Below are 25,630 nucleotides of genomic sequence, written 5' to 3' on the forward strand. Positions count from 1 at the left end.
CTCGGGGGCATACAATGCGATTAGAGGAGAAGCGTTTTAACCTCAGGCAACGTGGGGGGTTCTTTACTGTTAAGGCTACAAGATTGTGGAATTCTCTACCACAAGAGGTGGTTTCTGCGGGTAGTATGGTGGCTTTCAAAAGACTCTTAGACTTACATCTCAAGGATCAGAACTTTCAGGGGTATGTGAGATGATTACAGCCACACACCTACACAGGTTGAACTGGATGGACTATTGTCTTTATTCAACCTCACCTACTACTACTACGTAAGTCAGCATAAAACAGAAGTTTATTATTGGCTTATACACCCTTTTGGCTCCATTACGTCTTTTTTGAACTACCTGAATTTGGTTCATGAGCCGTTGTCAGAACCAAAAAGTGTTGGCGCAATACATTTACAAACGTGTTCATTGCCAGAAAAGTGGCACAGCAGCTTTTTTTTTTTTTTTTTTAAATATATATTTTGCTAATATAGGAAGCCTATGATTAAGCTCCAGTAGGCAGAGCAAAACCTGTCAGGGGAGTGGCTTTTGCTGAGAGTCATGGGCTGAGGCAGTCTACACTGGGTTGGCTGGAAGGACATACGGTGCTTCTTTGATTTTATAGATGTATTGCTTCGGATGAGCACCTTTGGCAGCCTGCACCTTTCTCCCTGGTGACTGCGGGTGTTTGGCCTCCCCAGCTTGAGTGGCCCAGACTCATCTGATCTTGCCCCAACAATCAGCACCATTGGATCTTCTAAGCAGTGGTCTAGAAAACTGAAACTGAAAATAGTTGACGCTCCCAAAGCTGGAGAAAGCTATAAGAAGATAGTAAAGCGTTTTCAGATGTCAATATCCTCTGTTCGGAATGTAATTAAGAAATGGCAGTCATCAGGAACAGTAGAAGTTAAAACAAGATCTGGAAGACCAAGAAAAATATCAGACAGAACAGCTTGCAGGATTGGGAGAAAAATCAAAACCCACGTTTGACTGCACGATCCCTCCAGAAAGATCTGGCAGACACTGGAGTTGTGGTACACTATTCCACTATAAAGAGATACTTGTACAAATATGGTCTTCATGGAAGAGTCATCAGAAGAAAACCTCTTCTACGTCCTCACCACATAAATCAGCGTTTGAACTTTGTAAATGAACATATAGACAAGCCTGATGCATTTTGGAAACAAGTTCTGGGGACCGATGAGGTTAAAATTTAACTTTTTGGCCGGAATGAGCAAAAGGTACGTTTGAAGAAGGGGCACAGAATTTAATGAAAAGAACCTCTGTCCCCCCCCCCCCCTGTGCCTCTGCAGCATATCTTGTCCCTGGACGGCTCCCTGTGCTGAAGACGGGTTACATGGGATAGAAGTGTTAGCCCTTTGTGTTGCATTTGCTGCTGATGTTTCCCATTTGGACCCCTGCGTGGGTACTGTGCCTTAATGTCTGTAATGCCTAGTAGTTTGGGTCGGTGTGGACCCTAGAATCGTTTCTGTTCTTTCTGTTGAAAACTCAATAAAAAAGATTTTTAAAAGAACCTCTGTCCAACTGTTAAGCATGGGGGTGGATCAATCATGCTTTGGGGTTGTATTACAGCCAGTGGCACAGGGAACATCTCATGAGTAGAAGGAAAAATGGATTCAATAAAATTTCAGCAAATTTTGGATGGTAACTTGATGCCATCTGTGAAAAAGCTGAAGTTAAAGAGAGGATGGCTTCTACAAATAGATAATGATCCTAAACACACCTCGAAATCCACGGGGGATTACATCAAGAGGCGTAAACTGAAGGTTTTGCCATGGCCTTCACAATCTCCTGACCTCAACATAATTGAAAAATCTATGGATAGACCTTAAAAGAGCAGTGCGTGACAGACAGCCCAAAAATCTCAAAGAACTGGAAGACTTTTGTAAAGGAAGAATGGGCAAAGATACCTCAAACAAGAATTGAAAGACTCTTGGCTGGCTACACAAAGTGTTTACAAGCTGTAATTCTTGCCAAAGGGGTGGGGAGTACAATATATTAACTCTGCAGGGTGCCCAAACTTTTGCAGATGCCATTTTCTTGTTTTCTTTTATTTTGAAAGTGTAAATGATGGAAATAAAATCTAACTTTTGTTGACATATTATAAGACTAATCTGTAATTTGATGCCTTTGAGATTTTTCTATCTTTCCTTGGCTTCTTTATGCACATTAATAAACATTTTTACCTGGGGTGCCCAAACTTTCGATCGTGTGTATATACACACACACACACACACGCACGCAGAACAGCGAAAAGTTCACTAAGTCCAATTGGAGCATTCAGAGTAACTTTCTGCTGATCTCAATATACCAGATGCAGCACCTCTGAAGGATCTCTAGACAAACCAATAAGAACCGCAACAGTGTGCAATCTGAGTGTAGTAAATCAATAGATTTTTGGTGGTGAAAAGACAATTGTGACAGGTAAAATTATGCTCTTCAAACCAGGAGCCTCAGACCAAGATAGAAACACTGGGTTGATGGTTACTCCGGCAGGACCAAGAGAACACACTGCAGGGCACCAAACTAAGTGCAGCATTAATTGTACTGAGAAATACTAGTACATTAGCAACTCCCATGGGAAGAAAATGGCACTTTTTGTATGCAATCCATGAGCGGTCGGCTCATGCATTTAGGATGGGAAGCCTCTTCCTACCACTTGCAGCCTGGAATGTCTGGTCGTCAGGCTGGATGACATCTTAGATGGGGCTCTCTGCCATCTTGTTTGTTTCCACTTCCTCAGGTCACAATGTGAGTTGCCATTTGTCTTTTCACCACAATAAATCTGTTAATATACTATATACTACACGCAAGATTGCACAGTGCAGAAGGGGTGCAGGAGTAAACAGGGAACACTAGTACAGAATTAGTCTTTAAAATTAAGATGACTAGGCAGAGCCTGTGCCCCCTTTGATCAAGTGTCCCGTTCAGAATCCTCCCCACATCAGGAATCCTCAGAATCCCCCTTTACATCAGGGTCCCCATCAGAGCCCCTTCTTGCATCAAGGTCCCCTCTATGTCTGGGCTTGATCCGAGTAGAGGTCTGTCCTCCATCGAGTGTCTGTTGACGCCGCTACCATGTACTTCTCAGGTGCAGGACCAAGAACAAATCCCTAAGTCTATAATGAGGGGCCACACTAACACATTGAGTACGTTTCCTAACTACAATGAACAGCAATAAATAATCTAGATGTTAAAGATATCAATATTTTGCACTAGGGATATAAAAAAAAAAAAAACACTTCGGAAAAAAACCTTACAAAGTCATAGGGTCCTCTTGTATCAATATGTCCACATTTGTGTCAGTAAACTCACCTAATAGATGTGCAGGAATTGGGCCTTGTAGGTTTATGTATTTTTCCCCATATCGCTCATACAGTTTTCTGCGAACAAAGGCATGGAGATTGAGGTACAGGGGCTCCAGGTGCTGGTAAAGCTGCTCCAGATCATTCTCAAAAGTAGAGGAGTTGTACCAAGAACGCCACCATGCTCCAGTGTCTGCGAAATCTGTAGCAAAAAAAAAAGTAACATTACTTTATCCAACATACAACCTGTGAGGGCCAACATACAACCTGTGAGGGCTTCCAAAGACATCACATCCGATGATGAAATGCGTCAAGCTGGAACGCACGTAGCCTAGCTTTGGTACCCGCATTGGAACGTAAGCCGCTAACTCTCCAGGAAGTTCCATGTAGCGGCGGGCTGTGTACGGCTGTGATAGCCGGCTTCCCACTACTCCCTGGCGGTGTGTTTTTTACTTGCGTTTTTCCACTGTACCACCAACGTTTTAATTATGAGAGTATTTTAATAAACTTTGGAATTTTTAACTTACTACACCATGAGGAGTCTGCATTTTGTGTCCCCACACACCTATTCTTAGGACCACCCGGGCACAGACGGATAAGACCTGGACCATTGTCCCAAGTTATTTTTGACCTCAACAACTTCTGGTGAGTGTGCATTTCTATCATATCCCACGAGCACTGAGGGTGTCACCATCATTGTTCTCAATAGCACTCCATATTGACTGGAAGACGGATAAGGACTAGTCCACTATAGCACCTTGAAGAGACTTTATATACCAGCAACTTTTTTATATGCACCTTATATGGACACCGATTGCACTGTATAAGGATATCATTTGCTCCAACCTTTGCACTACTTATTGCTACTTTGATGCACTTTATATGGGCACTTGCAATATTGTTTACCAATGCACTTCATATGAATATTATTCTTCTTTATTGCTCGTTCATTGATGCACTTTAGTAAGACTTTCTACATATTTGCATTTTGTCTATATCATACACACATTCTTGTAGGATATTTATTAGGCACTTAGCATTCAGTCAACCATTCATTTTTTGCCCCACCACCTGATAAGGTGCTAGGGGCGACATTATCTTAACATCACACTATCTGCTCACTGAGGTATTGCACGTCTAGTAATATTACATTAAATTTTCACTATTTTTTACAAGAGCGGGGCATTACACATCAGCTCCACTAGAGGGAAACAGTCAACCAGAAATTCTGACATTCTATGTCGTGTTATAAAACGAACAGGTGCGCTATCTTGTACTAGTTTATAATACCCAATATCTTTATCTTGTGCTAAGTTATTGGGTAGCATAAACCTATCTTTTCTGCTGTTTACTATCACGTAGCAACCTATTTACAACAAAAATGTTTAGCATGCCACAAGCATGTTCTGAAATAAATGTAGATACGGAAAAAGGGTAGCTGTGGGACATAAATAAAAATAGGCTGATACATTTTAGTTTTTTCAATCATTTAAAAAGGGAAACTAGTGGTCTAAATGTTTTTTCAACAGAGGGGCTAAAGAGTACTTGGAAAACACTAGAAAAAAAAAGGAGTCTTATCAATGACCTAGAAGAAATTTTGCAATGTATTATTACTACCCATAGCCTCTGTGTCTAAGGTATGAAATAGTTATATCCTTCTCTATGCACCAGTGGAAGCAGAGATTATGGTGCATTGTTCGTCTGTTAAGAAAGTTTTATACTAATCTAAAAAGGAGATGTTATTTTGTATGAGGCAGCCATTCTGTAATGCTAACAACAGCACATATGCATCATCATCTCATTGCTAGTGTAATTGGAATTGACCAAAGTACACACAGATAAATGATAAACACGTAGTCCTGACAAAACGATTACCAAGTTGGAGAATGGAATGTAGCGAGGACAAAATGCAAAAGATAAATCGGACGACTTATCGTTTGCATTTTGTTGGGGCGTGGCCGAGCAACGGATGTAGCTGGCTGTGCGAGGCACTAGCTCCGCCGATTATCCTGCGGACACCCGATCCGGCTTAAAACTTACCGGTCGCAGCAGCTCTGAGGTCCCCTGCTTACCCGGTTCCATCAGTGAGTCCTCCATCCCCGCTGTCTCATGTCCAAAAGGCAGACGAACGACTGGCAGGCTCCAGAGATGCAAGCCCAAGATGGTGTCCAGCCGCAGCATGTCTCCCAGAAGGAGACCTACAGAGAAGCGGCACAGAAATTATTTTCAAAGCCTGCCACCAGACCCGCACCTGTAGCGGCTGCCACCCCTGCTACCTCCCCAGACTTCCATTCGGACGCTGATGATACTACCCCTTTGGGGGATCTGTCTGCACAGCTTACAGATTGGGACACTGCCTGCACTTTTCAGCCTCCCTCTCCAGTACATACTACTGAACCCACACAGAGACATGATGACTGCAGTTAGTACTTGTAATACCTCCATTACTGCGCTCACTGTGGAATTGAAGGGGGTGAAGGCTGAAATCACATTTCTAAGACATGACATGCAAAAGCTTAGAGAACGTACTTCAGCTGTGGAGGGCCGGGTTAGCTCTATAGATGATGATAGGCCGCCATTGCAGCGGGAGGTTAAACATACAGCGCTCCTGGCTGCACAATAGGCCGCAAGGCTGGAAGACCTTGAAAACAGAATGAAGCGCAACAATGTTAGCGCAACAATGTTAGAGCAATCGGCATACCAGAGAGGGCTGAGGGTAAAAACCCCATCAACTTTATTGAAAACTGGTTGATAGCCACTTTTGGTCAGGACTCGTTCACTCCCATGTTCTCTGTTGAGCGGCGCACAGAGTTCCCATGCGCCCCCTCCCCCGGAGCCCCACCACACACTTTCATCTTTAAACTGCTTAACTATAAGGATAGAGATGCCATCCTGACCAAGGCAAGGGGTCTGCAAGGAAAGTTGGTGGTGGATAACTCTAAAGTTTCCCTTTTCCCGGACTACTCAGTGGATGTACAGAAGCAGAGGGCGAAGTTTTGGGAGGTGAAGAGGAGACAGAGATCTGAATCTACAGTATGCCATGCTTTATCCTTCTAAACTTAGGGTGGTGGCGAGGGATGGAGTGAAGTTCTTTGACAATCCTGCGGCTGCGGCCCAATGGCTGGAGGTGGAGGGGCGGGCCATGTGCCCCCCGAGACGAGGGGCTCCCTAACTGCATTGTTGGCTCTGTGACTTTGTACTGTTCTCACTACCTTTGGGATTGGGTGCTCTCTATGACACCCTGTTCTAGGCAGAGGTTGATCTACATGTACAGCTTACCCTCACAACAAGTTATCGGTTTTATTGCACGCTGTTCCTGTGGAGATTGCTGAGTCAGCTGCGTCTCCCACCGTTTCCCCCCCGATGGCTTCCCGTGCTTGGTTATCCATAGAAGTTTTTACCATTTTTTCTCCTTTTTATTTTTACCCCCTTTTTTCCACTGGATATATTGACCATGTTCCGATCTTCACCCGGGACATCATCTCTCATGGCCGATGGTGCTACCTGTATTTCCAGTAAGTAGCTCCAACCAATTTGCACCATCCACGTTATATTCCGCGTCCCGATCCGCTGACTGTCGGGGAAAGTCTTTCCCAGGCAGTCAGTGGATCAGGACGCGGAATCTATTTCCTGGCTTTGAGGATATTCTAAGGTGGATGGTGCAAATTGGTTGGAGCTACTTACTGGAAATTGAATAACCGGTTCTCGCCCGCTAATCACCCTGTCTACAACTTGTGAATTACAGCCTGAACCGACCCCCTATAATAAGGGGTCCGTTCCATTCCAGTAAGCATTTTTGTGCACACCGGGTGGTCCTGTGTCTTGGTGGAGGTATTGGAGACCTAGGAAGTGTTATTACAGGATCTTACAGAGACTCTAATTATAGGACGGTATTATTGGATTGATTACGTTTTCTATGGTCCTATTTACCATTATCGGATTGAATTTCATCTGCACATTGCACTTGTTTTTTCACTTTGCACCTCAGGACCATATGCCTTTATTGACTGAAGAATTTAATCAACTATTTATTTATTGTACTTCATTAGATTAGTCCAATTGTGTCATTTCATATATATTGTGTCATTTCATATATATTTATATGTATTTTTGAGTTTGATCTATTGCACATATTTCCAAGTGTATTATAAGTGTATTACACACTCGCATGTGCACTTGGCAATTAGTTTATATTGATTTATCACATGTTCTTATTTGTTATTTATTTAGAGCCATTTATGGCACTTGCACTCAACACTAGTGCACTTGGCAACTAATTGATATTGTTTAATATAGGATTTGAGAGTATATTTATTTTTCTGCACACAACACTAAAGTGTATGAGATTGGTTGAGCGCAGCCATTATATATTACTATATAATATTTTTTTTTTTATCATCCTTTACGTTTTCACGTTTAAGTTGCGGCTCCCAACCAGGATTTACTTAATTATATTCTTTCTATCGGCTACATACACTATACCGCGCTGAGGCAATCACAGCGAGCGATGTATTGTAATACAACAAGGTTTCAAATTTTGTCTTTGTTCCCCTAGGAGTGCATCAGGCTGCTTTGGATGCTGCTAAAAGGCAAATAGTACTCACATTTAGCAAGAGGTTTGTTTGGCTTGTGTGAGTAGTAAAGAGTTCGGTCTTTCCCAGATGTACAGTATGGTCAACGGTTGTAACATCCGCCCGCCTCTGTCTCGGCCAATCCGAGCAGGCTTTGTATTAATAGAATACATCACTCACTGATTGGCTCAGCGCGGTATACTCCATGTAGCCGAAGCTACGGTACATACAGTACTACAGCACATCCAGCGGGTTGAAAAAATTAGGGACGTTAGTTTTGGGCCAGATTGGCCCAAACTAACTATGTAAAGTAGTCCTCATATTTTATACTCCGACCCCCGCTTTAGGGGGATGTTTTTAAGGCTAAAAAGTCGTCTTCTACGCCAGCATATACGTCCAAATTGGGCCCTATTAGCCATTTTTCCCTCCCTGGTGTCATGTGACTCATTAGTATTGCAAGGTCTCAGTTGTGAATGGGAAGCAGGTGCGTTAAATTTGGTATTATCGCTCTCACTTGCATACTGGTCACTGGAAGTTCAACATGGCACCTCATGGCAAAGAAGTCTGAGGATCTGAAAAAAAGAATTGTTGCTCTACATAAAGATGGCCTAGGCTATAAGATGACTGCCAAGACCCCAAAAATGACCTGCAGCATGGTGGCCATGACCATACAGCAATTAACAGGACAGGTTCCACTCAGAACAGGCCTCGCCATGGTCCACCAAAGAAGTGGAGTGCACATGCTCAGCGTCATATCCAGAGGTTGTCTTTGGGAAATAGACGTACGAGTGCCGCCAGCATTGCTGCAGAGGTTGAAGTTGTGGTTGGGGTGGGGGGTGTTCCGGTCAGTGCTCAGACCATACACTGCATCAAATTGGTCTCCATGGCTGTTGACCCAGAAGGAAGCCTGTTCTAAAGATGATGCACAAGAAAGCCCGCAAACAGTTTGCTGAAGACAAGCAGACTAAGGACATGAGTTACTGGAATCATGTCCCGTGGTCTGATGAGACCAAGATAACCTTATTTGGTTCAGATGGTGTCAAGCGTGTGTGGCAGCAGTCAGGTGAATACAAGGACAAGTGTGTCTTGCCTACAGTCAAGCATGGAAGTGGTAGTGTCATGGTCTGGGGCTGCATGAGTGCTGCTGGCACTGGGGAGCTACAGTTCATTGAGGGAACCATGAATGCCAGCATGTATGGTGACACCTCCAAAAAGGACCACCGCTCGCTAAAGAAGCTGAGGGTAAAGGTGATGGACTGGCCAAGCATGTCTCCAAACCTAAACCCTATTGAGCATCCTCAAATGGAAGGTGGAGGAGTGCAAGGTCTCTAACATCCACCAGCTCCATGATGTCGTCATGGAGGAGTGGAAGAGGACTCCAGTGGCAACCTGTGAAGCTCTGATGAACTCCATGCCAAAGAGGGTTAAGGCTGTGCTGGAAAATAATGGAGGCCACACTCTTTGCCATGAGGTGCCATTTTGAACTTTCAGTGACCAGTATGCGAGTGAGAGTGATAATGCCAAATCTAACACACCTGCACCCCATTCACACCTAAACCTTTTAACACTAACAAGTCACATGACACCGGAGAGGGAAAATGGCTAATTGGGCACAGTTTGGACATTTTCATTTAGGGTGTACTCACTTTTGTTGCCAGCGGTTTAGACATTAATGGCTGTGTGTGGAGTTATTTTGAGGGGACAACAAATTTACACTGTTAACAAGATGTACACTCACTACTTTACATTGTAGAAAAGGGTCATTTCTGCAGTGTTGTCACATGAAAAGATATACTGTATATGCTGGGTTAGAAGACAACTTTTTAACCTTGAAAACATCCCCCCAAATGAAAAGATATGTTAAAATATTTACAAAAATGTGAGGGGTGTTACTCAGTTTTGTGACATACTGTACATATTTTATGCATAACACAGGTCCCCCAAGCCAGATTATTGTAAAATGCCTTTTGAGTAAAGAATACCATGTGCTACTGCTGTGTTACCAGAAAATCATGCCACAGATGGCAGTCTATTTACGAATGAATACACGCGCAAACAGATTCTCTAGTTTCCAGCCTCTCATTTCTTCCCAGGCGTGATGGCACTTCCAGAACTGCAGAGGATGCCTGGGGATGGGTCACTTCAGTTAGAGCGCAGCTAGAAGCTCAAAAGGAAAAAAAAAAAAAAAAAAAAAAAAGTAGAACTTGCGCACCAATAACTTCACCTAAAAACTTTTTAAAGTTTCTTTTAAACCCTAAAAAGTCACCACTGGCATCCACATTAATTACAGGTGGCACAATAACTTACCATCCAATTTGTAAGCCTTGTTACTGAGTTGCACAAACTGTTCATATTTGTTTCTTAGAGGTTTTCCAGCAGAGTTATGCCAGCCTTCCCAGGCATACAGTAGCTTCTTGTAGCTGCGCGAAGTTGCCATGATCTCAGTAAGTTCTAAAACAAATAAGAATAATTGATTTTTTTATTTTTTTTTATTTTTCTTAATACTGAAAACAAACACCTTTGGGTACTCCGTAATGTTAAAACTGCATGGAGCCATATTTTCAGATTATGAAGATTAAAGTTGTACTAAAGGCAAAATCACAATGATCCCTCATGTAAAAGTTTTTTTTTTCCTTGCTGATCCTCTTATTTTTTTCAAACTTATTTAACAGACCAAACTGCAGCAAAAGAAGACGTAAGGAGGGGTTGAGAGAAATCATTTAACACGGACAGGGGTGCTTACAATTGTCAGCTTTTACCTTTAACTGGGGGGGGGGGGGGGAATTCCCTCCATTCATCCGATATGTGTAGATGGAGGAATCAGTTAGCTTTACTTGGTTTAGATGCCTGGCTGAAAAATAGAGGAGCTACCCTAAAGCCGTCCATAGACCGATCAAATCTCGGTTTGTTTAGAAGAGACTGGGCAAGTTCAAAAGGAAACTCAAAATGGCAGAGGTTGCGATTGCCAACATCCCTTCTTTTGCCATTATGGACTAACTCCCCTTTGAGTGGTATTTTAGGGGCAATTATGCAACAAAATAGAAATGTGCTATATATACACACATACACACACACACACACACATACATATACATACACACACACACATTATTTCGCATATACAAAATGTGGTGAGGCTATGCAGCGTTCCATAGAATCCATTGTGTATAAAGTGCCAAAACATGACATAAGATATTATAAAAAATAGAATAAAAACAGAAATAGTGGTGTTTGCCAACTACTTAGGGCTTGGCTCCATCGGTGAAGATAGCAGCCAAGAAGACTCCAAGTAAGTGGGGAGCATCCCAGGGAAGATAGCTGCCAAGAAGACTCCAGGTAAGTGGGGAGTATCTTCCCCACTTACCTGGAGTCATCTTGTCGACTATCTTCACTGATGGAGCCAAGCCCTAAGTAGTTGCGATTTACTACTATCTTTATTCATTTTATGTAAGATTATGTGATGTTTTGGCACTCTATACACAATGGATTCTATGGAAAGCTGTATAGCTTCACAGCTTTTTGTGTATGCAAAAGAATCCTTTAACTGTTGGGGATGAATACTTTTTTTTTTATATATGCATATTGTTGCATAATTGCCCCTAAAATCCCACAAAGAGGAGTTGGTCCATCATGGAAGAGACTGGCCAAGATTGGATCCATGTATGGGCAGTCTGATTGTACCCAAGTCAATCCTTTGATGGACCTGGGTAAAACCAGTGTGTTGAATTTTTAGCATGCAAACACTGCCAGTGGCTATAGCTGCTAGGAATAATCATTGTGTTCTCCTGATAGGGACGGTGTAGCGCGCACCCACCACCGCCTCCACTAGGAGACAATAGCTCCATGGTATAGGATTCTCCCATCAAAACTGGCTCTAGTGATCTGTAAAATCAGTATTTCTATTTTCAGATTTAAAGCTATGTGAAGCTGCAGGACTGCTGCAGTCTTTTTGCCTTTAACAGACATGAAATACATTTTTTGCAAGACAATATCATCAGAAATCCCTGTAAACACCTCCGCAAAAAACACAACTTTTGCATTATAAGTAATAAAGTCATTACAGTGTAGCACTGCCCACTTGAGGACTGCTGCATAGCAATTTTGGGTCCCCCTGTGTTACCGTTAGCAACACTGGCAATCACAGAACACTTTACTTCTTGGCTCAGTCAATGAACAGTCCAGGGGTACGTAGTGGTTTTTGGTGTTTAATTTTAATTAGGGATGGGAGAAGGGAAGAGAGTGGGATACTCCAAATTAAACTATTCACAATGGATAAGGACTCCTGTTTGAAGATGCAGCCAGGCTGCAGATTCACCTCGCCACTAGATGAACCCGGATCAAGTCTCTTTACAGGACGACTCAGTTGAGTAGATTATCTTCAGGATACCTGCCTAATAGCCCCTTTGATTCCACAGACTGACACCCGTCCTCTGCTTATCCTACACCTGGGTGGCCCCCCCTCAGGACACGATCCCCTGTACTCCCGATACTGTTTTTTGAGGGTCTCCAGTGTCTCAGCCCCTCCCATCAGTTCTCCTGGACCTCTGGGTTCAGTTCCTTTCCTCTGGTTCCCAGGCTGACTGCCTGTGGCCATGTGCCACTGCTACAGAGAAGAAGGCAGCTGCCACCCTCCCTCCGGGACTCTGCTCATTAGCCAAAGACCTCACAGCACATGTGCTCCTGGCTTTCATACAGTATCCCATAATGCACTGAGACAGCCAGTCTCTACCAATCACTGGGACTGCATTAAGTTATGGGTACACAGGCCTATTTAGGCCCAATGAATCACACACTGAGCAGACCTAACTCACAGATCCTGCTCTCTGGTAGGCAGAAAGCAATACAGATTTCCCTGCTGCTGCTCTGATGGGCAGACAGAGCAAAAAACTATACTCTCTCACTAGCACCTACCTAGGAGAGTGCTACAACAGAATTTATAGGCCCATAGGTGAAGTGCAAAAAGGACTCTGAGTTTAAAGCGGAGCTCAGCTTGTTTGCTTCCTGATGGTTTTTACAGGTATCATCTCCCACCTCTGGGTGACTGGATGTGGCCACGGACTTTCCTCCACCGCCAGCCCATTCACAAAGTGTAGCATGCTTTGCAAAGGCACAGTAGGGAGCTGGCCGGTTCCCCTCACAAGAAATGGAGGAGGCAGCACCGAGAGCTTGGGTGAAGACCTCACTGGATTCATTGACAGGCAGGTGTCACAATTAAAAAGTCAGCAGCTACAGTATTTGTCATCATTGAAAGTAAAAAAAAAAAAAATTTTGGGTTGTCCCCAGAAAAGCAAGAGGGGGAACCTAATGGGGACGTTAGTTCTGGGGACAGGACAGGGGTTATAACCCTCCCTTACTCTATCCGAAATGGGGAAGAAAAAAAAAAAAAAAAAAAAAAAAAGAAGAATTTTGCCCATAGTTCTACTTTAACTGTTTTTCAGAAGTAAAAGGCAGTCAACGTCTGTGTATTCCTTGTGGAAGGTTTCCTCTAAAGCAGGCATTTCACTTTCAATGCACCAAATTCCTATACCCTGCTATCCCTCAGTATCACTTGAAGCATAAAACAATGCATACCTGGTTCCAGGGACCAGCAGTTTGTGGTTTGGCTGGGAGGGCACACTTTGGCTGTTGAATAGATTCTGTCCATGTCGCTGAGAATAGTATTGTACTGTGGGAAAGAGCTTTTAAAAGTTACGATCAAATACATTTGGAAAAGCTGAGCAAAAAAGGTTTACATTTCTATAAAAAAAACGCAATAAAAAGCACTGAACAGTCTAATGGAGAAGCTAGTAATGGTTAGGGACTCATGTGTGCTGCATAATACAGTGGAATGGAGGTTGAAAGATCAGATCCACCAAAAACCAAACTGATTTGTATGGGCGAAGAGGATTAAATCAATCTTTAGTTATTATGATGGTCAATCCCCCCCCCCCCCCACTTCCACTATTCTGTACCCCATTCCTTCCATCAAATGCATGTAAATGCAGCTCTGTCATCTGGTCTCCCCTGATATTCTAGGATACAGAGAAATCCTCAAGGGAATAAACCTCTTCCATTGTGGGGGGCTTATTTGGGGTAGAAAGGATTTTTTTAAGTATGCTTTGGAAGACTGATATGCCCCCCCCCCCCCTTGATGCCATCTGTGACAGTATGTGTGTGTATATATATATATATATATATTTTTTTTTTTTTTTTTTATGAGGGGGGGGTTGTAATAAAAATCTCATAGCTACAGTTTAGAAGACATGGAGGTCTTGATTTTTTTTTTTTTTTTTTTACAGGGGTTCCAGGTGATAAACCCCTGCACAGGTAGACTATTTTTCTCTGGCCTGGATGCCCACACAAAACAATGGGGCGCACTGCGTGAAGTTGCTTTCAGTGTTTATGTACAAAGCATTTGGCGAAAGGCACCACCCACCCTTCTCAATGGCTTCTTTTGCTGCTGCGGGAGATCTCTTTTTATAGTGTTAAGAAAGTCACATTGTTAAGGAAGTCAAATTTTCCATAAGCGCTTTCGTCCAAAAACACGAGGTAAGAAAAACAGTGTCATCCTGTACCCTTCCCTCCCATTGCCTAAAGAGCTTCCATTAATAACTTTTAAAGTAGGACACCAACTCGGTTATTGTGTTTCTAGTCTCTGCAATAAGGCTCCATGTACACGGGACGTTGTTAAAAGTCCCTTTGAATGCTGGAATTTTTAGGACGTTTGAAACGTCCGTTCAGTCGCGTTTGTACCCGCGTTTACGTTTAGAAGTGTTCCTAGAGGTCATAAAAATGATTCCCCTTTAAAATGGAAAAAACGCGAACGCTAAACGCGGGTCATCGCGTTCAGACGCGTTTGTGCGTTTGAAACGCCGGGAAACACACGTTCGAACGCAAATAATTGCGTTCTAAAAACAGTCCCTGAACGCAACTGCCTGCAAATGACTGTAAACGACCCTGTGTACATGGACAGATAAGATAAAATGTAGATGGGTTCAGGGGCTTCTGAAAAAAACACCCAACTGCTCCTAAACGGCCATTTCCAGCGTCCCGTGTACATGGAGCCTAAAAAGCATGTTGAGTAATGGGATTGGGGAGAAGTGAATGGTTCACAAAAGAAGCCATTCGAGATTAACTATAGTACAGTTCTAGAATCGATCTGCCCTGTCACTGTCTCCTAAACCCTTGTTACTAGTCACTGTAGTGTCAAATTCAAATGTTTAAGTCCAATTAAGCTTTTAGATATAGTTTGTTTTCTTTAGAAAGCAGCCACATTCTAGGTAAATTAGCTTGTTCCTGCCAGCATTCTTCATTGCATGACCTTCAGCTCTCTTTTTGGAAGCAGTGGATTCTCTGCAGAGGACCAACATGCCGCTTGCTGAATGAGTGCTGCAGCAATCCGTAAATCTCATATTTTCTGCTGGTTGGAGAATTCTAGCTATTACTCAACAGAAAGGCATGTTGGACATCTGCATAGAGAGGGTCCCTCACTGCAGTATGCTGGCATTGCGTTACTTTAACTAAAAATTGCGCAGTCATGGGATGCTGTACCCAAATAAAATGTATGTACTTTTTTCCCCACAAATAGAGCTTTATTTTGGTGGTATTTGATCACCACCGTGTTTGTTTGCGATATAAACAAAAAAAATTACCTACAAAAATTACCTACAAAATTAAAAAAAAAGAAAAAAAAACCCCTCAATATTTAACTTTCTGCAATACATACATACATACATACATACATACATACCTTACTGCGTCTTTTTTTCCTTTTTTTTTTTTTTACCAGTAGTGGTGGAGATTAGAAACTTATAGAGGGACTGCAATGTTGCAACAGACATTGACACTTTTTGGGGACCCGTGACACTTCTATACAGTTTTTTTTTTCCCCCCCATCAATGAAAAGTCACTGTACTAAGGACACTGACTGGGAAAGGATTAACAGGGGCAGCCAAATGGTTGTGTGCCTGACCAGTGTTTACATTTACTGTGGGAGGTGCTTTTATAGGAGAAGGCATTGATCCATGTCCCTGCTTTGCAGAGACACAGGATCCATGCCTTCCCTCCTGTCAGAATGGCAATCTCCCTGGTTTACATAGACCACATTCTGCCTCTCTGCTGGAAGATCGGGGGGTGCCCGAGTCAGAGGTATCCGCGGCTGGGCTCCCACTGTGTGTGATCACAGCGGAAGCCCTCTACCGGAAAAGCCAAATCACGTATATATGCACACACACACACATAAAAACTTCTGACATAAGCCTTCAATAAAAAATTTTAACATTTACTGTTTCCCCTTGTTTGAACACAACTTTTAAACAAAGAACTGCATCTGTGTCATCAGTCTCATAAATTAATATCTCTCTATCAAAACCTCTCAAAATATGGCAGTTGTTGCATATTAACTGAAGATTAGATAAGAAGTAGAAAAATAAGAACAATCAGTTAAAATGACAAAGTACTTCGACTATTTAAACACTATACTCCCACTTTGTGAGGTTGGAAGTATTTTACAAATGTAATTGCTTTACAAAAAAAAAAAAAAAAATTTATTATTTTCACCAATTCATCTTCTGCTCATGAGATTTTGTAATACTGCTGGGTATGGAACAATGAAACTTTAGCTGTAAATGAAGCATCCTGAATGGATACTAGCCATACTTCGACAATAGAATACACTATTCTCCATCTTTTTACATTTGTATCCTTTCAAAATAAGGTAACACTGGCTGAATGAATATCAGGCAGTGAAAGAACATAATATTCCATGACACAATGAGGCACATTTAAGAAACCTGGAACTAAACCTGTTCCTCATAGCAACCAGGTATTCTCTGGATGCCCATCATAATCTCATTTGAATTGGATTGCTATGGGCAACTTAAGATACTTTTACAATAAACCTAACCTATGGAGGCAAAGAAAATCCTGGGCAAAGCACATGGATTAAACCTGAATTCCTCTTCATGTATGGAAAGGGATATTTCTGCATTCAGCATACGTTTCCTCATTTCTACACCCACAATTACTTGACAGGCTGTGTGAACCTGGCTTTGGATAAAGGATCTTTTCCAGGGAATTTAGATTAGGCCTTTACTATTCACAAACAAATTTTCTCCTCTCTGGGTAACAGAACTCACTTTCTTAACTAGCACTGAAAAATGTTGTTTCTTTTTTTGTATCAGGTGAGACCCATTCTAATTATAATGTGACAGTCCGATGGGGCCTAGTCGTATTATGTGGCAGGCTAAACAGGAATATTGCAATAAACTGCAATTGCGCACAGTCCAAGACAGATCAGTGTGAAATGAACTCCATGGCTTCAACAGGTTACAGCACTGCAAGTTTAATTTATTAAAGTATGTTCACTTTCAAAAGTGAAGGTTCAGCTTAGCTAAAAAAGGTGAAGAAGTTGTGTTCAACTTAATCATCAAATCTTATTTACTATATTTATATATATATATTTTTTAGGTATTCAAAATGAACACAGCTTTAACTTATCAAGTTAGTTGAATAAATACTTTGTAAAATTAACACTTTGAACAACCTCTACTCCTTTAGTAAAATCAGCCCCATTGCCCTATGGCAATTTGGCTGTATGTAGCAAGCACAGATCGGTGTGCATTCAGCTTTTCTTGCATGCCGGCTGGCTGCAATCTTTTCCTTTCTTTCAAGGATCCAGTGTGCAGTTGCCGGGTGTTTGAACTCATTAAATGCTTGGATTGCTTTCCATCTGAAGAGCTCCAACAATCCCTGACATTTCTCTACATCCGTCGCAGGCTCCATACGGCCTGTTCAAGGTCAGTACAGGCAACAATCCCCACAACAGGGATACAGGAGAAGAGGGAGGAGGGCTGTGTGAATGGACGAAGAATGAAGAGGACACCATTTCCTTTACAACATGTACTGCCATAGGACTTGTATTTATATCACAAGCATACAATGAACACTGCGTCATGAAGAGCCCACTTATTGGCCATGTACTGTTTTTTCCAGGAATGAAGTGCATTTTTATTAAATTACTAGGTCATTGATTGTACTGTTTATTGAAAGTAGGTGACTGACTGCATAATGTGTAACAGAACAACGTCTGTGTACCATTTTACAAAAACAAAAATGGATACCTTTTGTGTTTTAATGGTTATATATCATTCTACTACTGTGACAGCTGCTTTATATTTTTTTTTTTTTTTATATCATTGCTAAATATGCCACATGTCAAAAAATGTATATCAGATTTACACATCAAGTCTTCTCTACTAGATTTAGGCGACACATCTAGGTCACCCACTGTTTACAAGAGTTTTTTTGTTTTTTTTTTAAATGGTTTTTAATAAATTCAGTTTTAAAAATGGAAAAAAAACCTATTAGGTTGATAGACAAACTGGAGAGTGCAAAACATGGTGCAGCTGTGCATGGTAGCCAATCAGCTTCTATCGTCAGCATTGAGCTTTGGAAAAAAAAAAAAAACACACACACACACACAACACACACACACACCACACCACACTGGAAGCGGTTGATTTCTTTGCAGAGCTGCACCATCTTTAGTAAATCAACCCCAATGTGGTATGTGTCTGTTTGTCCCGAGTGATCATGAGGATGTAAAACACTATCTGGGACACCTAGACCCCAGGAATGGGGGAATAAACAGTTTGGCTGGTTTCACACGGACGATCCGAACAGGTCCACATGTCAGGTTTTCATGTGGACCTGATCGGACCATCTATTGTGCTCTTTGTAGCGGTGGATGCCAGCGGACTTGTGTCTGCTGACACCCACCGGCATTCGATCCTATCTGCCAAAAAACAGGCGGATTGGATGACAGTCGGGTGGAAACGAACAGGCAGTCAATTTCCATCCAACTGCAAAATGGGGAAACAGCCGGGCTGTGTCCACTCTGCTTAACGGAGGGGACCCGGAGCGTCATCCACCTGCTTAGCGGGAATCACTGGAAAGATGCCCTGGCAGGTGGATATGCTTTACAGAGTCCATCCCATGTAAAAGGAGCCTAAAAATGGCTTTATATAAAAACTCTAATGTGCAGGTCATTCCTTAAAAAGGTAAAAGCACATCTTAAGTAAAGCGCTGTGGTGGAGAAGTGATGTGACACAATGGAGAGAGATTTTTTGCAGAAGTGTTTTATTTATTCAGGACTTGCTGAAATGATTCACAAGTTCATTTTCTATTAACAGCCCCCCTAGCAAATTATAAACTAGAACTAGCAGGAGGTACAATCATGTGTTCCAGACAAACACAATTCTGCAACAGACAATCAGTACTGCCCTTCTGGTAAGCCAGGAACCAAGACTGTATTGTATGTGTACCTGAACCTACTAGGCATTAGTCTCATCTGTTAGCCAATGCCACCTATGCCTACACTTGATCCCAGGAGCCCCAAGCCATCCAATAAGTTTTGACATCAGAGACAGAAAACTTGCCACAGCATATGTATTGCCCTACTGCATCTTAAAACACAATGCTAGTACATCTCAATTGGTTGCCAACACACCTGCATTGCATTGTGAGATGCAGTGTCTCCTGGAAACCCTTGAACACAGTGGAGGCATTTTGAAGAATGCAACCATGGGAGAGCACCACAGGTCACTTGCCATTAGACAAGGTTGATTTAAAATCAAATTCAGAATTTGGACCTTCAGAGCTTTTTTTTTTTTTTTTTTTGGACTGTCTGTGCCAGTAATATCCATTTCCTAAATTTCTTGTTCTGCTACTGCAGGTTTAAAAACTCCTTGAAAAATCAGGAATGCAATATATGTAGTGTCATTGCACTAATTATATATATATATATATATATATATATATATACACATACATACATACACACACACACACACACACACACACACACAACATACATACACACACACACACACACACACACACACACAAAAAGAAACAAAAATCTTAAAAAAAAAAAAAAAAAAACACACACAGTACAAGTAATTTTCATTTAAAGGGTGTAAAACATACCAGAAACGATTACAGGGAGGTTACTTAGATGTCCTTCACAAAAGGAGGATAAAAATGAACTCACCTCTAGGCGATCAGTAGCATTCAGATTAGAAGCACCCAAGGTCCAGATAGAATTAATGATTTTCTTGAGCTGTGTATCATTGAAGGTGTGATACGAATCTTTGAAAAGGTCCTTGGCTTTTTGCCCCCATACCTCATTGAACTCCTGCTCTTCTAGGGAGGCCTGCACCTTTTAAGTCATAAGAACAAGGAAGCAACATTAACAGGGTGTAACATACTGACAAACTAGTGGTCACTTGTAAGTGTTCTGACAATATAACAAGTTATCTTTCAAGACTTTACTATAGGCAGGAAATAGATTTGCAAGAATACTTTTACATCTATAATTGCAGGCCTTTACCTGGTTACTCAAAATATCGCAAAATTCTGTAGGTTATTAACAAAAACACACATTCCCCCACTTCAGGCTGCGCAGACCTGTGACTACACACCCGCAGTCATGCTTTGTTCTTAATCAAATATCTTTCACGTCAAATAGAAGGAACTGATACTCACCAATTAGCTCTAACAGATTAAAAACAAATCTCTGATGCAATTCACAGAGGTGTGTAATAACAGAATCCAACATGAGTTAATATTCTTACATTTTATAGCAGGACACCCAAGGCTGCTATTATTCGTCCTAGAGTTTTTTGAGGTGATGGGGACATTAGATTGTAAACTTCTCAGAGGCAGGGGCTAATGTGAATGGTTCAGAGCTTCTTAGGGGTGAGGACTAATGTGTAAAGTGCTTGGCTTGCAGGCTTTGTTTGGTGGCAATAGCACATACTTCAGAGGAAACTTAAAATTCTGAGAAGCATCTAGCCTTACTCAATTTACCCACAGGGTACCGGCCTAGCTACTGTTGGCAAGGTCCCCAGGGGACTTCCAAAAATATACCACCTCACCTAACCCCATCAGGGCAAGAGTGCTTCCAAAGGGCTAGTATCTTTGTGGGCTTTCTGAAGTTCCACACACTGCCATGAACATCCATCCTAGGTCACTACCAGACACAAAGTGCTTTCCAATTTCCTCATCTTCCTACAGCACGTGCCCCTCATGCTCAATGCAACCATTGTTGATGGGATAGTTTAGAACAGTGGTCTCTAAACTTTTTAAACAAAAAGGGTCAGTTTACTGTCCTTCAGATGGGCTGGACTGTAGCCAGAGGAAGTTAAAGGTCCTGATGTAAAGTGGGAAAAGATAATACCAAGAATAATTGCGCCCCATTATTGGTGTAAGTGGGAGGAATTGTGCCCCATCATTGATATCATTGGACCCTATTGTTGGTTTCAGTGGGAAATATTGTGCCCTATTGTAGGTGCCTTATCATTGGTGTAATTGGGAGTAATTGTGCCCCCTTCATTGGTGTCAGTGGGGGGGGGGGGGGATTATGCCCCATTGTTCAAATCAGTGGATGAAGTAGTGCCCCAAGGACCAGATAAAAGCAAGCAAAGGGCCACATCTGGCCCCCAGGCTGCAGTTTGGAGACCACCGGTTTAGAAGACACTTCCAAGATTTAAAAATGTTGCATATGTTACTTATTGACAATACTGGGGCTGATCAGTTGGGGTAATGAAAGCAAACTTTCCCAATCCCAGAGAGAAATGACATGCTCAGGCTAACATTTCTAAAAAGGAGACAGACCTGAATCTGCATTCATGTTTGCTAAGGAAATCCTTACGATATATAGTTCACTAACAGGAAAGTTATTTTTTTTTCCCCCTAAAACAAACACTGGAATTTTACTTTTTCAGTAGCTAAAAATGTATATTATGCCTTTAAAGTGGAACTAAACTGTATCCGAGTACCACAAACTTAAAATGGTTTAATTTTAATATTCAAAGCCAACCCACTTTTGCATCCATGTCCCCGTGCTTATAGTTATTTTGATGAAAAATCACTTTGAAAAACACCCCTTAACATTTCTAGTAGCAGCCATCTTAAGGGCAGAGGATTCACACAGCATTTACTACCTAGAAACCATCTGCTCTTAGCTCTGGCATGCAGGTGAAAGGGTGTGCTTAGCCAAGAAAGTCCTCTTCCAGGACTTCCAAAAAAAAAAAAAAAAAAAAAGACGAATATTCCCATCTAGTCTGAAAATAGTTCATGTTGATTGAGAGGGTTAGTTCCACGTTATATTAACCGAATACCTGGGAAAATCCATGAGTCTGAAATTCCTCTGATGTAGGGGAACCCGGAAACGCAGGGAGAAGTCCTGAGCTCTCATCATACAAAAAAACTTACTTTCTAGTACTTACCAGAAACTGAAATCCATTTTGGGAAGAGTGTATAAATGATCAACTACACAGACTCTAAACTACCCAAAAGGTCAGGTTTCCCTTTTCGTCAAAGTGTCCAGTGAAAACTTGTCTATGGGAGACAAAACATCTTTTGATGTTTCCAGGTAAGATTAAAAGGATAGGTGTACCATTTCCTATGGACAATATTTTAACTCCATGAAGCCACTATTTCTGACAGCTCAGCTATTGATTATATTGCCTACCGCTGCCAATATGTGTATGCAGGATAAATTTAAATTTGTCCCGCTATCTATCTACACACACACACACACTCACTAAAATGTAGAATACGTAACCCTTTATACTGTGCAATTTAGATTTCAGAGTTTTTACTGAAGGAAAAAAATTAAAAAAAAATTAGTGTATTCATCAATGTTGAAGTTATACGAACTGGGTTTATTGTAACTGTTCTTGGCTTGGGGATATAAAGAGAACCCACTTTAAGATTGTTAAATAAAAATGGAGGTGATGGCGCTGCTTATATTATAAGGAGTAGTCAGGTGGATATTCCTATATAAATATATATCATCGGATGAATTGTATATAAAGAAGGCTATGAAGAATAGCCACCAGGTGGCGAAGTGCAATGTGCAAAAATGTGCTAAGATAAATAAATATGTGTATATATACGATATGCAATAGTGATAGGAATAAATAATCAACAAAGTGAATCTATAAACAACATTAAATAGATCAATCAATAAATAATATAGAATGACTCAAAAATCACGATGATAAAAAATTAGTAAAATAGTGCGGGAAAGGCTTGACCAAACAGAATAAATGTGCAAATATACAAGAGAGTATTATCCAAAGTGTACAAATAGGTGATAGTACTAAAAATAAAAATTATTATAAAAATTAAAGTTCGTGATCGAAAAATTGTGCAAAAGCAATAAAGTGCGGGAAACTTCTTTCCAAAGTGTGACAATACGTAATAATCAGTCAATACATCCGTAAATAGGTGAGTGTACCCAGTGAGATAGGTGGGCAGTGACTTACGGTGACCCCCAAGGTGGGTGACTGGTGAGCTGCAAAGTGGCTACTGATGAAAAACCTACTCACCAGATATACCCACCCCACACAGGGGTATAGAGTGGGTATTGTAGATATGCCTCGCTGGTCTTTACTCTATGTAGTAATTCCCTTCCTGGGGGAGAATGGTGTGGGGTCCGCGGGGTATCTCAGATATCCTAGCGTGGGGTCCAATACTAGGGTCTTGTTCCAATGTGCCCGATTCTCCGTGGAGGGATCTAGTATGGCCACTCTCAAGTATATGGATGGGAGGGTCATAGGAAGTGGAAAGACTCGATAGTGTGATATCGTAGGAGATGTTTTATTCAGCAGTAAACAATTAAATGAATACTCACATTCAATCAGATAGAAAACAGCGTGGTATTGGCGTCCCGGAACGCAATGCGTTCCAACTAGAAACCGGAACCGGAAATGACGTGACGGCGCTGTACGCGTTTCAGAAGACGTCACATGACGAAACGCGTACAGCGCCGTCACGTCATTTCCGGTTCCGGTTTCTAGTTGGAACGCATTGCGTTCCGGGACGCCAATACCACGCTGTTTTCTATCTGATTGAATGTGAGTATTCATTTAATTGTTTACTGCTGAATAAAACATCTCCTACGATATCACACTATCGAGTCTTTCCACTTCCTATGACCCTCCCATCCATATACTTGAGAGTGGCCATACTAGATCCCTCCACGGAGAATCGGGCACATTGGAACAAGACCCTAGTATTGGACCCCACGCTAGGATATCTGAGATACCCCGCGGACCCCACACCATTCTCCCCCAGGAAGGGAATTACTACATAGAGTAAAGACCAGCGAGGCATATCTACAATACCCACTCTATACCCCTGTGTGGGGTGGGTATATCTGGTGAGTAGGTTTTTCATCAGTAGCCACTTTGCAGCTCACCAGTCACCCACCTTGGGGGTCACCGTAAGTCACTGCCCACCTATCTCACTGGGTACACTCACCTATTTACGGATGTATTGACTGATTATTACGTATTGTCACACTTTGGAAAGAAGTTTCCCGCACTTTATTGCTTTTGCACAATTTTTCGATCACGAACTTTAATTTTTATAATAATTTTTATTTTTAGTACTATCACCTATTTGTACACTTTGGATAATACTCTCTTGTATATTTGCACATTTATTCTGTTTGGTCAAGCCTTTCCCGCACTATTTTACTAATTTTTTATCATCGTGATTTTTGAGTCATTCTATATTATTTATTGATTGATCTATTTAATGTTGTTTATAGATTCACTTTGTTGATTATTTATTCCTATCACTATTGCATATCGTATATATACACATATTTATTTATCTTAGCACATTTTTGCACATTGCACTTCGCCACCTGGTGGCTATTCTTCATAGCCTTCTTTATATACAATTCATCCGATGATATATATTTATATAGGAATATCCACCTGACTACTCCTTATAATATAAGCAGCGCCATCACCTCCATTTTTATCTATTTATATAGTCTTTTGGCTATAGTTTAAGTGAGGCTGCAGCTTATTAGTACTTATTTATATCCTTTGATTCCTTAGCGCGGATTTTATTATCTTTTTTCCACTTTAAGATTGTGTACCATTATGTCACTGGAGCACATTCTTGATAACTGCATGTTTGGTGCTCTAAATCACAATAAGTGCTGATTGATTCTTCCAATCTCCTAGGTTCACAGCGTATTTACCAAGAAGAGTAGTGAAAGGTTTGCAGGAGGAAAGCGTCTCATTTCCTGCTTCACAGTGCGATTCTGGGAAGGAGAAATATGGCCACGGGAGAAGATGTCAAGGATGGTAATTTGCGCAGACATTTGAAAACACTTGCGGCAAATAGTACTGTTTTTTTTTCCTGACACTTCCACAAAGCTGGTGTATTGCCTGGAGGATGCGGAAGCGATGTGGTGCTACAGCTTTCATATTTAAAAAGAAAATGTGTTCAAATGCGATTTTTACTAGGCAATACATTGTTTTTTTGTGAAATTACTAATATTTACAATTTTTTTTTAATTAAAAACTGTATATAGCGTGCTTTTACACTTCATTTGTAAAACATGCTAGGCTTTCTACGAAGGAGGCACATCAATTCTGGGCTAATAAGGAAATTCAAGAAGAGAAGGAATAAGGGTGTTCAAGAGTGGCCCACCGGTATTTACATTTTATAAGATACACAAAACCATCATAAGAAAAAAAAAAAAAAAAAAAAAAAAAAAAAAAAAATTTATATATATATATATATATATATATATATATATATATATATATATATATATATATATATATATATATATATATATATATATATATATATATATATATATATATATATATATATATATATATATATATATATATATATATATATATATATATATATATATATATAATGGTTTTG

General features: G+C 41.1%; 1 protein-coding gene across 4 annotated transcripts in view; it reads right to left on the minus strand.

Moving 5' to 3' along the window:
* Positions 1-25,630, minus strand: part of ACE (angiotensin I converting enzyme) — a 76,426-nt gene that overhangs the window by 36,487 nt on the left and 14,309 nt on the right. For all 4 annotated transcript variants that reach the window (XM_082271455.1, XM_082271454.1, XM_082271456.1 and 1 more), the window contains exons 3-6: positions 19,911-20,078; positions 13,451-13,544; positions 10,187-10,330; positions 3,319-3,510 (exon numbers count right to left, since the gene is read on the minus strand). In XM_082271455.1, the coding sequence (XP_082127581.1) occupies positions 3,319-3,510; positions 10,187-10,330; positions 13,451-13,544; positions 19,911-20,078 (598 nt within the window). The remainder of the gene's footprint in view (positions 1-3,318; positions 3,511-10,186; positions 10,331-13,450; positions 13,545-19,910; positions 20,079-25,630) is intronic.

This window comes from Pelophylax lessonae (assembly GCF_965119305.1).
Source record: "Pelophylax lessonae genome assembly, chromosome: 11".
Classification (NCBI taxonomy): Eukaryota; Metazoa; Chordata; class Amphibia; order Anura; family Ranidae; genus Pelophylax; species Pelophylax lessonae.